Source organism: Gossypium arboreum, chromosome 2 (genome assembly GCF_025698485.1).
Source record: "Gossypium arboreum isolate Shixiya-1 chromosome 2, ASM2569848v2, whole genome shotgun sequence".
Classification (NCBI taxonomy): Eukaryota; Viridiplantae; Streptophyta; class Magnoliopsida; order Malvales; family Malvaceae; genus Gossypium; species Gossypium arboreum.
Window position 1 is genome coordinate 6206672 of NC_069071.1, and position 15298 is coordinate 6221969.

Genomic DNA, 15298 nt, shown 5'->3' on the forward strand with positions numbered 1-15298 from the left:
GAAGCGGCGTCTTTATGCTCATCGTTTGGAAGAAGATGCGTCGTACACGAACACTTAAGTGTTTAAAGAAATTCTCTCAAACTTGGAGGCCATGGAGGTTCGATATGATAAGGAAGATCTAGGGTTGATTCTACTTTGTTCGTTGCCCGTCTTATTCAACCTTTAGAGACACGATTTTATATAGCATGAGTCTCTCACGGTTGATGAGGTTTATGATTCTTTAACCTCGTATGATAAGATGAAGCATCTTGTGGTTAAACCCGACTCTCGGGAGAGGGTCTCATTGTTCGTGGGAGACAAGATCGAAATCTTGATGATGATCGTGGTAGGACACGAGCGGAATCCTCGTGGTAAATCTAAGGGTAGATCGAAGTCTTCAAGCAGAGGTAAAACTTGCAACTTCGCAGAAGAAAGGGCACATTAAATCTGAGTGCTATAAGCTACAAAATAAGATTAAAAGGAGGTGTGAATCAAAAGGAAAACAACCGGAAAATTTCGATGAAGGCGATGTTGTAGAAGACTACAGCGATGGTGAACTTCCATCGCTTCATCAATGATTCTAAAGTGGCGAGTGGATACTTGATTCAGTTGCACCTTCCACATGAGTCCCAATCGGGATTGGTTTACAACTTATGAAGCGATGTCTGAAGGTGTTGTTTTGATGGGAAATAATGCTTCATGTAAAATTGCGGTGTTGGAACAATTAAAGTTAAGATGTTTGATGGAGTTGTCGAATACTTAGTGACGTCTTTGCATGTTCGAATTGAAAAGAAATTTAATTTCGTTGAGTACTCTTGATTCAAAAGTGCAGATACACAAATGAAAGTGGGGTTTTAAATATTTCAAAGGGTCCTTGTTGTGATGAAAGGGCGGAGAAAAATTGCCAAGTTATATGTTTTTCAGGGTTCTCTCATTCTTGGTGATGCAAATTGTCGCTTCCTCTTCCTTGTCAGATGATGATATTACTAAACTTTGGCATATGCGCCTAGGGCATATGAGTGAGAATGGCATGACTGAATTAAGCAAAAGAGGACTTCTTGATGGGCAAGGAATTTGCAAATTGAATTTCTGTGAGCACTATGTTTTTGGGAAGCAAAAGAGAGTTCGATTCACTAGAAGAATCCATAACACGAAGGAAGCGTTGGAGTATATTCATTACGATCGTGGGGCTATCCAGAGTGCCTTGAGAGGTGGAGCTAATTATATGCTAACCTTTATTGATGATTTTCCGAAAAAAGTTTGGGCGTTCTTCACGAAGCGAAAAGCGATGTGTTTTCGCATTTAAGTCTTGGAAAATTATGATTGAAAAAGCAGACGGAAAATAGATAAAATACCTCCGTCTGAGACAATGACTTAGAGTTACATTACGATGAGTTTAATAGATTGTGCAAGTTAGAAGGATCATGAGACACTTGACGATTCGTCATACTCCACAAAGACAACGGTGTTGCGAGCGAATGAACGAGCGATCATGGAGAAGGTTCGATGTATGTTGTCAAATGCCAACTTACGAAGTCATTTTGGGCGAAGCGACCTCTCTCGCATGTTTTTGATCAATCGATCTCCATCCGTTGCCATTGAGAAAAGACTCACAAGAGGTATGGTGCGGTAATCCCGCTAATTATTACGATTTAAAGATTTTTGGGTGTCTGCGTATGCTCATGTTGATAATGGAAAATTGGAATCGAGATCCATTAAATCGTTTTCTTGGTTATAAAGTTCGTGTAAAATGCTATAAGTTATGGTGTCTGAAAATAGAAAAGTTGTGATTAGCGAGATGTTGTTTTTGATGAAACTGCTATGCTAACTAACTTATCTCTTAAAGACTCTTCCAATAAAGAAAACCACAAGGGTGGAGCATCAGTTAATCTGAATCAACTCCTCAAGCCAAGATAAAAATTGAGAATAGAGTTGCTTCTTCACCGCAATACTCTATCGCAAAAAAGCAGAACAAGAAGAGAAATTAAACCTCCAAAGAAGTATGCCGAGGCGATCTAGTTGCTTATGCTTTAAATGTGGTGAAGATATAGATGCGAATCAAGAGCCATTTAATTATTACGAGGTGATTAGTGTGAAGACTCGAAAAAGTGGATGTTTGCTATGCAAGAGGAGATGGAATCACTCCACAAAAAGCAGAACATGGGATCTTGTAAAACTTCCTAAAGGTAAAAAGGCATTCGTTGTAAATGGGTGTTTAAAAGAAAGAAGGGACTCGGAGTTGAAGAACCGGATATAAAGCAAGGCTTGTTGCAAAGGGTTACTGATCAAATTCGAGTGGACTTCATAGATGTGTTCTCCCGGTTGTTAAGCATAGTTCGATTCGAGCTTTGCTTGGTATTGTGGCCATGCATGATTTGGAGCTTGAGCGGTTAGATGTAAAAGCGCATTTACGCATGGAGAACTTGAGGAGGATATTTACATGCAACAACCAGAGGGTTTCTGATCTCGAAAAAAGAGGACTATGTTTGCTTCTGAAAAAGTCCCTTTACGATTTGAAACGATCACCAAAACAATGGTACAAGAGGTTTGATTCCTTTATGACTTCTCATGATTTCAAAAGAAGTAGTTTTGACAGTTGTGTCTACTTTAAGAAAAAGCGTGATGGTTCTTTTGTGTATCTACTTCTTTATGTTGATGACATGTTGATAGCAACAAAAGATAAAGTAGAGATAAGAAAGGTCAAAGCCCAACTAAGTGAAGAATTTGAGATGAAAGATTTAGGACCAGCAAAGAAGATACTTGGTATGGAGATCCTTAGAGATAGAAAAGCAAGTAAATTGTACCTAAGTCAGAAGGGGTACATTGAGAAAGTTCTTTGCGAGTTCAATACGCAGAGTGCTAAGCTCATTAGTACTCCTTTAGCGACTCATTTTAGACTTTCATCGCTTTGTCTCCACAATCGATGATGAGATTGAGTACATGTCACATGTTCCATACTCTAGTGCGATGGGATCTCTCATGTATGCTATGGTTTGTTCACGTCCGATTTATCATATGCAATCGGTGCGATTAGCGGATACATGGCGAATCTCGGTAAAGAACACTGGAAAAGCAGTTCGATGGATTTTAAGATACTTACGAGTACTACGATGTTTGCTTACAGTTTGGAAGAACTAGAGATGGAGTCATTGGGTATGTTGATGCTGATTTTCTTGGAGACCTTGATAGAAGAAGATCTCTCACGAGTTATGTCTTTACAATCGGAGGTTGTGCAATCGGTTGAAAGCCACTTTGCAAACTACGATCGCTTTGTCTACCACTGAAGTTGAGTATATGGTGATTCTTGAGGCTTGTAAAGAAGTCATTTGGTTGAAGGGACTCTTTAGTGAACTTAATGAAGACCTTCAAATCGATCAGATATTTTGTGACGATCAGTGCCATCTTTCTTACAAAAGATCAAATGTTTCATGAGAGAACAAAACACATTGATGTTCGGTATCATTTTGTTCGTGATATTATTGCTCGTGGTGATATTGTTGTGAGCAAAATTAGTACTCATGAAAATCCTGCAGATATGATGACTAAGTCACTTCCTATAACCAAGTTTGAGCATTGCTTAGACTTAGTTGGTGTTCATTGTTGAAGTTAAACCCTTAAGGGGTTTTATGGAAGAGGTGGAGAACTTGTTTATTAAAAGTTCGCGATGAAGAACTTGTTCATTGAGAATTTGTGTCAAGGTGGAGATTGTTAGAATTAAGTGACCCAAATTCTTATTTAAATAAAATATGATGGAAAATAAAATAAAAGTAAAATCCATATAGAACTAGACTTCTTTTATTTTATTTTAGAATAAGGTTTTTTAAACCTTATTAAACTCCATCTATTTTATATTGATTAGGATAAGGTGTTTCAATCCTACTAGAATATGGCTTTACAAGCCTATAAATAGACATAGTCTATTCCTCTTGTATTGATTCAAATTTTCGACATAGTGAATTTTCTTCTCCTCTGCCCGTGGTTTTTTCCCGAAAGGGTTTCCACGTAAAATTTGTGTGTTCTTTATTTTATTTATTTTATTTTATTTTATTTTTCACAGTATCAATGAAACCAGATCGATAGATATTGATATAAATTTATATTGATCAAAACATATCAATAAATACATATATCGAGATACGAGAATGATTTTTGTTCCCCTCATTTTCCCTTCATTTTTTTTTTGAAAGATGTTTCGCATCATACAATAAGCTAATTCAATTGGTTATATCTAACCACTCTTATAACTTGTTTTTAGTAGGAAAAAGGTTAAAATTTTGCTTATTTTAATGACGTTTTAATTTTTACAAGAGTTATTACTTATTATTTTCTAATTTCAAGTTTAAATTTATACTAATTGTTCGTTATCTTATGCCTAACTATCGTAGTCATATAGGACTAGGAAAAATATAATATATTCCTAATATATGAAAAATATATAATAATATACAATAGATTTAGATATTTATAAAAGATAATATCCCATAATAATATCTTAACAATATACATATTTTACTATTATTTAATTTTCAATTGTTAGTCTTTTTAATTGAAACTCCTTTTAAATAATTAAGGCAAAAATTAGAAATTGGTTTGAAATATTAAAATATTGTATCAACGGATACATATCGATACATACATATATAAATTGATATTGATAAAAACATATCAATAAATACATATCTCGAGATACGAGAATGATTTTTGTTCCCGCATTTTCTCACCATTTTTATTTTATTTTGAAAGATGTTTTGCATCATTTTATATTGTATAAATGGATACAGATTGATATATACCGATATTGATCAAAACATATCAATAAATACATATCTCGAGATACGAGAATAATTTTTGTTCCCTGCATTTTCTCATAAAATTTTTTTATTTTGTAAGATGTTTCGCATCATTTTATATTGTATTAACAGATATAGATTGATACATACCGATATAAATCGATATTGATCAAAACATATAAATAAATACATATCTCGAGATACGAAAATAATTTTTGTTCCCCGCATTTTTTCATCAATTTTTTTTTATTTTAAACGATGTTTCGCATGATTTTATATTGTATCAATGGATATAGATTGGTACATACCAATATAAATCGATATTGATAAATACATATCTCGAGATACGAGAATGATTTTTGTTCCCTGCATTTTCTCATCATTTTTTTTTTATTTTGAAAGATGTTTCGCATGATTTTATATTGTATCAACGGATACAGATTGATACATATAAATATAAATCGATATTGATCAAAACATATTAAAAAATACATATCTTGAGATACGAGAATAATTTTTGTTCTCTGCATTTCCTCATCATTTTTTTTTGAAAGATGTTTTGCATCATTTATATTGTATCAACGGATATAGATCAATACATACTGATATAAATCGATATTGATAAACACATATCAATAAATACATATCTTGATATGCGAGAATAATTTTTGTTCTCTGCATTTTCTCATCATTTTTTAAAAAAATTTTGAAAGATGTTTCACTTGATTTTATATTGTATCAACGGATACATATTGACAGATTCCGATATAAATCGATATTGATCAAAACATATTAATAAATACATATCTTGAGATACGTGAATAATTTTTGTTCTCATCATTTTTTTTTTCATTTTGAAAGATGTTTCGCATCATTTCATATTGTATCAACGAATAAAGATCAATACATATCGATATAAATCGATATTGATAAACACATATCAATAAATACATACCTTGAGATACAAGAATGATTTTTGTTCCTTGCATTTTCTCATCTTTTTATTTTATTTTATTTTGAAAGATGTTTCGCATGATTTCATATTGTATCAACAGATACAGATCGATCCATACCTATATAAATCAATATTGATCAAGACATATTAATAAATATCTATATTGAGATACGAGAATAATTTTTGTTCCTGCATTTTTCTCATAAATTTTTATTTTATTTTGAAAGATGTTTTGCATCATTTTATATTGTATCAATAGATACAGATCGATGCATACTAATATAAAATTATATTGATAAAAACATATCAATAAATACATATATCGAGATATGAGAATGATTTTTGTTTTCCATATTTTCTCATCATTTTATATTATTGAATTTGGGGTTGTATTGGTGCAGCTGGTAAGAGATATTGGTGTTCATACAATGAGGCTGATGACAAACAACCATACTGAAAAATGCTGGTTTACCATATGTATTCCATGACATGTTTTTACTTTTTATTTTGCTAGTAAAGTTTTATATATTCTCTATGGTCATACTTTGCGAATGATTAAAATTTTATGTATTAGCATACATTTTTGGTAAGTTGACTCGAAAAGGAAATTTACAAATAGGGCTGATATCCAGCCTAATCAGCATTAATAAAATTAACTATTTTAAATGGATGAAAAACATAAGGATAGTTACATTACTTGCGGTGGAAGTTACCCGTTAAAGCTCAAACACTAATGTTAAAATTCTAAAAGCTTACAACAGAAATATATAAAGACTTCCTACGTTCGATATTCCCTACACTTCCTACTTGCTTATCGTCTCTTTCACTGTTCTTCTCTTCTCTTCTCTTCTCTTCGCTTCTTTTCTCTGCAACCAAGTCTTTTCTTTTTATCCTTTTGATTTTTATTAGTTTCTCTATGCCATGATGGATCTCACTTCATCCTCCAACAACCGCCACCCGTCGCCTCCATCGGATGGCCATAAATCCTTCCAGCTCCACTGCTACTCTAACAACAACCATCAGAAACCCACATGTCCGGCTGTCAATAACCGATACCCTCCTTCGCCATCAACTGCTGTTTCTTCCACCGATAACAACACTCTCCGACCCCCAAACTTCATGATTCAACTCTTAAAGGACTCTCCTCCCTTCCGATCAGAACCCAGCAACCTACAAACTCTACTTTCTCAACTCAACCCATCCCCGGAAAAGTTCCACATTGACCCTACTGGAAAAATCGCTGCTTCCTTATATTTCCAGGAATGGACTACAACCCTCTCTTCGATTATTTCACTCTGGCGTTCCCGCCTTGAGGGGTCTCACAATTACACTCCCAACCTTATTTCCAACGTCCTCGTACCTTCCGACAGTCTGGAACTCCAACAAGACCTGAAAACCCTTTTCTCGAACCATATAAAGGGATTGATGGAAGGGGAATTGGTTAAGGAATGGCAGAAAAAAATCGATGAGAAGTCTGATCAGATTGCTGAAGTATCGGGACAAATGGGTAAGAGGCATTATTCAATGGGAAGATTTTTCATGCTGAATGACAAGAAGAAAGCTTTGAATGAAGAGAGCCTGATGATCTCGAAGCGGTTGAATGAGTTTAAGGGAGGGATGAGGAGTTTGCTACGGTGTTTGGAAGATGAGAAAATCGGGAAGGAGGAACAAGAGGAAAATATCGATGTTTTCAGGGTTGATGGAGAGCTTGATTGGGAGAGAATTCATCGGCTGATTTTGAGGGAATGTAGGAGATTGGCCGATGGTTTGCCTATTTATGCTCACAGGCAAGAGATTCTCACTAGAATACATGGTGAACAGGTGAAAATTTATTCCTAAACCCCCTTCATTTATGTTCTATATTCAGCTCCTTTTAGGGTTTTATGAAGTAGTTTAGAAGATGAGTTTAATCTTATATATTGGAGTGCAGTATAGATACTTGGTAATACAAGTCGAAAACTTGAAATGTTGGTTATACTCATATATCTTGGAGATTAAAAGCACTAGTGTTTTTGCTGTGTCCTATTGAAGAGGATTATCGGGTATTTATTTACACGGTTACTGTTTATGAAATTGACATTCTAGGTTGACTTCATTCATCAACTGGTAGGGCCATGTACGAGTCGCTGGTGGTCTTTGGTTGGTAATCATAAATACATAACACCTTTATATGCATGAAATGCTATTATTTAAAGGATTATCATATTATATATTGAGACCATGTAATTAGAGTTCAATAACTTGAAGAGTAGGTTGAAGTACACTCCAATACAATAGAGAGTGAAAGTAAGTTCATATCGTCGCCTTGTAAAACCATTGAAGAATTAATATCTTGTCATTGACTACTCGTTTTTAAAAGAGAAATTTTAAATTCATTATCAGTGGAGTTTTTAGACTCTCCAATAAGGGGTTAATAGGGTGATACACACCTATCCATAGTTGGGTTTATAATAAGTATCACGTTCATTTATTTGCAAGTAAAGAAATTTACAACCTTTTGATAGGCTTCGTCTATTTATCTTTTTCCCTAGTGTTATGAGAAATTAACGAGGATCTCAGTACTAAGTAGCTAACTCCTAGGTTAATCTTCAGAGGATAGTATGGAGAGGCTGTTCAATTGCTTGAAATGTGATTTAGGATAAAGTGGATTTGAACATTGAGATACCATAAAGGTTGAAAATTAACATAGGCTAGTCATTGCAAATGAGCAAGTAGGGAGCTGCAGCTAAATTGGAAGAGAGCCCTAAACTAAATCCGATGGTTGTTATATACCTTAGAAAGAAATTAAAAAAAAAAGACTCTTTTATTGTCCCATGCAATTAGTATATAGTAACTGCAAGATGATTAGGAAATTCTCTTTGCTATTTTATTTATTTTGTTCCTATACTACTTGAGTGTTTAACTTTAGTTACAGTGTAGTATTTTTCAATGTGTCTCTAATAACTATTAAATGATCAGATAATTGTATTGATTGGGGAGACTGGTTCTGGAAAGAGTACGCAGCTGGTTCAGTTTCTTGCTGATTCAGGAATTGCTGCTAATGAGTCTATTGTATGTACTCAGCCAAGGAAGATTGCCACCGTCTCATTAGCACAAAGAGTCACAGAAGAAAGCTCTGGGTGTTATGATGATAATTTTGTAACATGTTATCCAACATTTTCATCTACTCAGCAGTTTGATTCCAAGTTAATATATATGACTGACCATTGTTTACTGCAGCATTATATGAATGATAGGAATTTGTCAGGAATTTCTTGCATCATTGTTGATGAGGCCCATGAAAGAAGTTTGAATACTGATCTTCTTTTGGCATTGGTTAAAGATTTACTTGTTCGAAGACTTGATTTAAGGCTCATAATAATGTCTGCAACGGCTAATGCAGATCAACTGTCAGACTACTTTTTTTGTTGTCCGATACTTCATGTGATTGGGAGAAACTTTCCTGTTGATATTCAATATGTTCCTTGTGCAACTGAGGGAACTTCTGGTTCTGGTATGGTTGCTCCGTATGTTTCTGATGTCTTGAGGATGGCTGCTGAGGTTCATAAAACGGAGAAAGAGGGGAACATTCTTGCATTTTTGACATCAAAGATTGAAGTTGAATGGGCTTCTGAGAATTTTGAAGCTCCAAATGCAGTTGCTTTACCATTGCATGGAAAGCTATCCTTTGAAGAACAATTTCGTGTTTTCCAGAACTACCCTGGGAAACGGAAAGTCGTATTTGCAACAAATATAGCAGAGACATCACTTACTATTCCTGGGATAAAGTATGTGATTGATTCTGGTTTGCTGAAGGAGAGTAAATTTGAACCTGGCACTGGAATGAATGTTCTCAAAGTGTGCTGGATCAGCCAGAGTTCTGCCAATCAGAGGGCTGGACGAGCTGGGAGGACAGAACCTGGAAGATGCTACAGACTATATGCAGCAAGTGATTTTGAGTCAATGCCCTCTAATCAAGAGCCTGAGATTCGCAGAGTTCATCTTGGTGTTGCAGTTCTGCGGATCCTTGCTTTGGGAGTCAAAAAAGTTCAGAGTTTTGATTTTGTTGATGCACCTAGTTCTAAAGCCATTGACATGGCCATTAGGAATCTTATCCAGTTGGAAGCCATTGTAGAGAATAATGGAGTTTTTGAATTAACTGTGGAAGGGCGGTACTTGGTAAAGTTGGGGATTGAGCCTCGTCTTGGTAAACTGATTCTCAGTTGCTTCCATTATGGTCTTTGTAGAGAGGGTCTTGTTCTTGCTGCTGTTATGGCAAATGCTAGTAGCATATTTTGCAGGGTGGGAAATGATCGTGATAAGGTAAAAGCTGATTGTCTTAAGGTGCAATTTTGCCACAGAGATGGCGATCTCTTTACTCTGCTCTCTGTGTACAAGGAATGGGAAGCCTTCCCGGCCAATAGAAAAAATAAATGGTGCTGGGAGAACAGTATAAATGCTAAATCAATGCGGCGATGCCAAGACACAGTTACTGAATTGGAAATTTGTCTGCAAAAGGAGCTTGCTGCTGTTATTCCAAGTTACTGGTTATGGGATCCTCATAAGACTACTGAGCATGATAAGTGCTTGAAGGCAATTATACTTTCTTCCCTTTCCGAAAATGTAGCCATGTATTCTGGATATGACCAACTTGGTTATGAAGTGGCATTGACTGGACAACATATTAAGTTACATCCTTCTTGTTCATTGTTGATATTTGGTCAGAAACCACATTGGGTTGTTTTTGGTGAAATTTTATCAGTAACTAATCAATACTTGGTTTGTGTAACAGCTTTTGATTTTGAATCTTTAGCCATTCTCCGTCCTCCGCCCATGTTTGATGCATCTAAGATGGAAAGCCGGAAGCTGCAAGTAAAGGCAATGGCTGGTTTTGGCAGTACTCTGCTAAAAAAAATTTGTGGGAAATCCAACCATAATCTTCGATCACTTCTGTCACGGATTAGGACTGCCTGTATGGATGAACGAATTGGTATTGAAGTCAATTTTGATTATAATGAGATTCGACTGTTTGCCCCGTCAGTGGACATGCAGAAGGTTCTGGCTTTTGTAAATGAGGTGCTGGAATGTGAAAGGAAATGGTTGTTTAATGAATGCATGGAGAAATTTTTATATCATGGACCGAATGCCTCGTCATCTATCGCACTTTTTGGAGCAGGAGCTGAGATTAAGCATCTTGAAGTTGGAAAGAGATGTTTGACCATTGATGTTTTCCATTCAAATGTTAATACCCTTGATGATAAGGAGCTTTTGAAGTTCTTTGAGAGATATTCAAATGGCAGTATTTGCTCTGTTCATAAATGTCAAGCCAATGGACAGGAGAGTGATGACAAGGAAAAGTGGGGCAAGATAACGTTCCTAACTCCTGATGCTGCCCAAAAAGCTGCTGAGCTGGATGGAGTTGACTTTACTGGCTCTGCACTAAAGGTACTTCCTTCAAGAACACCCTTCGGAGGTGATCATAAGATGATTTCCTTCCCTGCTGTCAAAGCAAAAGTTTATTTGCCTCGCAGACAGAGTAAAGGGTTTGGATTTGTTAAGTGTGATCTACTTGATGCTGGTTTCATTATTGATGATCTCGATAATCTGGTAGTAGGGAGTAAAACTATTCATTGTGATGTTAGCTCGAAATCCGATGATGCCATACTGATACGTGGAATTGATAAAGAGCTTTCTGAAGCTGAAATTTGGGATACCCTACTGGGGGCAACAAACAGAAAAATCCATGATTTTTTCCTGGTGAGAGGAGATGCTGTGGAAAATCCAAGTTGTGGAGCTTGTGAAGAGGCACTCCACAGAGAAATATCCCACTTTATGCCTAAAAGGTATCCCCATACAAATTGTTGCTGGGTTCAGGTTTTCCAGCCTGAACCAAACGAGACTTTTATGAAGGCCTTGATCACCTTTGATGGAAGGTTACATTTGGAAGCTGCAAAAGCTTTAGAGCATTTAGAGGGGAAAGTGTTACGGGGATGTCTGTCATGGCAAAAGATAAGGTGCCAGCGACTGTTTCATAGCTATATATCCTGCTCCTCGTTTGTGTATGCTGTTATTAAGAAGCAGCTAGATTCATTACTTGCAAGCTTCAAACGTGTAAAAGGTACTCATACTGACAGCACTATTATTTGTTTATTTATTTAAAAATTTTCATTTAACAACCATGTACAAGTTCATCTTGGTCATATTTGCTTACTTCTGCTTGTGCTGGGGTCTCTAGATATGCGTGTTGGTGGCCAGAGCTCGTCATTGAAATGCTTATTCTGTATTTCATGTTCCAGTTATATTATTTTATGTTTCCTTCCACTTTCTGCAAAGTGGTAACACATAGATATATGTGCGTTTGTTTACGAGACTCTAGTTATAAGTACTAATTCAAGCTTGGATAAAAGATACAATGCTGACATGAGCAACTATATCATGAGATAGGTGACAACCAAAGCAAAAGCTGGTCGTGTTAGTGTCAAATGTTGGTCCTCCTCTTAATGGTGACCAACAGAAGTACTTAATCATATTATTTTGTGTACGTTTAATGATTTAAATGGTTATTTTCAATCCCATAAACTTTAGGAATTTTACTGCTGTTGTGCTGATTTTATGATGAAAGGTTTATTTTTAAAAAATTTAAGCACTTCCCTCCTATAACGGTAACAGACTGGAGGTTGCATGTTCCTTTTGACAACTAAGTATTTCAGCAGTATAATTAAGGAGTTTGTTTGTTTTCTTTTGAAATTGTCAAAGGCTGATGGGCATGAAATACATCTTTTACAGGTGCAGGTTGCTCCATAGAGGCAAATGGAAATGGTTCCTATCGGGTGAGAATATCTGCCAATGCCACCAAAACTGTTGCAGAGATGAGAAGGCCACTTGAAGAGCTAATGAATGGTAGAACCATAAAACATGCCGGCCTCACCCCTTCTATATTGCAGCATTTGTTCTCTAGAGATGGCATTCATCTTATGAGGTCATTGCAACGGGAGACAAGAACCTACATTTCTTTCGACAGGCATAGTCTGGGTGTAAGAATCTTTGGCTCTCCAGATGCTGCTGCTGTAGTGGAGCAAAAATTGATTCAATCTCTTTTGTCGTACCATGAGAGCAAGCAGCTTGAGGTCTGCCTTCGTGGTCCAGGTCTGCCACCTGACTTGATGAAGGAAGTGGTTAAGAAATTCGGGCCAGACCTTCATGGGCTGAAAGAGAAGATACCTGGGTCCGAGTTTACACTTGATTCCAGGCATCATGTTATTTCAATCCATGGGGACAAAGAAACAAAGAGAAAGGTTGAATTGATTGTCCTTGACATTGCAGAGACAGGTGAAGATTTAGCCAAGAAATCTGATGGTGATACTACCTGCCCCATTTGCTTGTGTGAAGTAGAAGATGGCTACTGGCTTGAAGGTTGTTCACATTTCTTCTGCCGTCCGTGTTTGGTGGAGCAATGCGAGTCTGCAATCAGAAACTTGGATAGTTTCCCTATATGCTGTGCGCACCAAGGGTGTAATGTTCCCATATTGCTTACTGATTTGAAGTCTCTCCTTTTGTCGGAGATGTTGGAGCAACTCTTTCGGGCTTCTTTAGGGGCATTTGTTGCATCCAGTAAAGGCACATACAGGTTTTGCCCGTCTCCCGATTGCCCTTCAGTTTATCGTGTTGCTGATCCCGAGACTCCTGGTGAGCTATTTGTCTGTGGAGCATGTTACACAAAGACTTGTACTAGGTGCCATGGGGAGTATCATCCTTATCTGTCATGTGAGAAGTACCGGGAGTTTAAGGAAGATCCAGATTTATCTTTGAAAGAGTGGTGCAAAGGGAAAGAGCAGGTTAAAACTTGCCCCGTCTGCGGATATACAATCGAGAAGATCGATGGGTGTAACCATATCGAATGCAAGTGTAGGAGACATGTTTGCTGGGCCTGTTTAGAGGTCTTTACCTGCAGTGATGATTGTTATAACCATTTGAGAGCTGTTCACATGGCGATCATCTAAAACTCGGTTACAGTAATACAATTTAAATAGAGATACATCTAGATACAGACAAATAGATCTTTCATGTCAAACAGATTGGTGCCGGTGCTGCGGCTCCAGTCAATGATTTAAACCATTTCACAGTTCCTATCCATGTCTGCATCTCTGTTAATGTTATTATAAACTCTATATCATAGAAGTTGACTTTCGAAATGATGTTCTTTCTAGAATGGGATTATCATTCATATATATATACACATATATATAAATGACAAAAAGAGAAGAGAAAAACAGATGAAAATACCCATTTTCTTCCTATATCATTCAAAACAAATATCTACAACCAAATGCTAAACCAACACTGGCAATCCCAAGGCAAATAGCCAAAGCAACAATCAATGACATTTCATCCCCATTATTGTTTCCACCCTCAATTCCCTCTTCTACCACTCTTTGTCTCTCTGTTTTATCACAAAAATTCTGATCTTTCTCCACCATTTGTGATTTCAGAACCCAGACTTGAATCTCAAGCAATCTCACCCATTGCCGATAAGCAAACAACTGCAACGATTCTTTCATAAAAGCATCTGATACCCGTTGTTTCTCCTCCGCCAAGTCCGCCGCCTTCCTTTCCGCTTCCCTCGCACGCGTTTGCGACAACCTTAAAGCCTTGAAAATCTCCAACTTCCCATCATCGTTTTTATCGTCCTCTTGTCCCATGATGCTATAACCCGCCCTGTTATTCAACGACATCAACTCCACCGCCTTATCCAACCCAGCAAACACCTTGAGAGGTGGAGGGAGATCACAGTTTTGCATCAAATCAATACCAGACTTCTTAGAAATTAGACCACCTATCATCATCATATCATTCTCTTTACCAACCATGGAATAATTCAATTTCTGATTAAGTTTTGGTGCCTGCGTCTGCGTAGCCATGGCGGGTGTCTCCATGCAGGCAATACACAAACCTCTATCAGTCCCACCTGCGATTCCTTTAATTGGTTTCGATCAGAATAGCTGTGGACCAAAAAAAAAAAGTTAGTGGAATAGAGAGAGAACCGCAAGAAAGGGGAAGTATGTATAACTTTTTTATTGTTGAAATTCGTTACTTGCGTGCTTAAACTTGCCGTAAGCTGCAATATATGTTATGTATGTAGCGTTTTGGGGTTGGTGAATCCACCACTCCACCAATTTTCCAATATTATAATTCACTTTTACTTTCCAAATACCCTTTGATGTTTTAGCTTACTCACCAAGACTTGGGGCTTTGCTTTTTATTTTAGCTTCATATATGCAATTATTCCTTATATTCTTCTTCAATTTTAGCTTTTCTTTACTTTTTAACTTTTAATTTTTAACTACAACTATTCATTTTATTTTATTAAATTTATATTCATTATAATTGTAATGTTATTCACGCGAGTATTTTTTTTAAATTTTAAAATCTCACATCAATCATTTTAATAAAAAATTAATAGGTTAACAATTAAATTTAAATTTTAAAATTTGAAAGATAATTTTTTTTAAAATTAAAGTATAATGACTAAATTTTAAATTTGTAAAGAGTATAAAATATATCACCTATTTTAACCTTTATTTTATTTTTCCATAAG

At 36.3% G+C, this 15298-nt stretch overlaps 2 protein-coding genes across 3 annotated transcripts; one reads left to right on the forward strand and one right to left on the reverse strand.

The window, feature by feature from the left end:
* The first annotated feature begins 6520 nt into the window (after positions 1–6520).
* On the forward strand, positions 6521–13895 carry LOC108464806 (ATP-dependent RNA helicase DEAH11, chloroplastic-like). Its single transcript, XM_017765082.2, has 3 exons — positions 6521–7545; positions 8683–11821; positions 12490–13895. Exons 1-3 carry the CDS (start codon positions 6646–6648, stop codon positions 13701–13703), a joined length of 5253 nt encoding a protein of 1750 aa, XP_017620571.1. The 5' UTR covers positions 6521–6645; the 3' UTR covers positions 13704–13895.
* LOC108465592 (uncharacterized) lies at positions 13888–14911 on the reverse strand. Of its 2 annotated transcripts, none has more exons than XM_017765959.2 (2): positions 14795–14911; positions 13888–14702 (listed from the first exon to the last, which is right to left on the reverse strand). In XM_017765959.2, the coding sequence occupies exon 2, from the start codon at positions 14634–14636 to the stop codon at positions 14007–14009; it is 630 nt and encodes a 209-aa protein (XP_017621448.1). In that variant the 5' UTR covers positions 14637–14702; positions 14795–14911; the 3' UTR covers positions 13888–14006. The 2 variants fall into 2 exon arrangements, with proteins under 2 accessions (XP_017621448.1, XP_052879939.1); XM_053023979.1 differs by having other exon boundaries at positions 14799–14897.
* Positions 14912–15298: the final 387 nt, after the last annotated feature.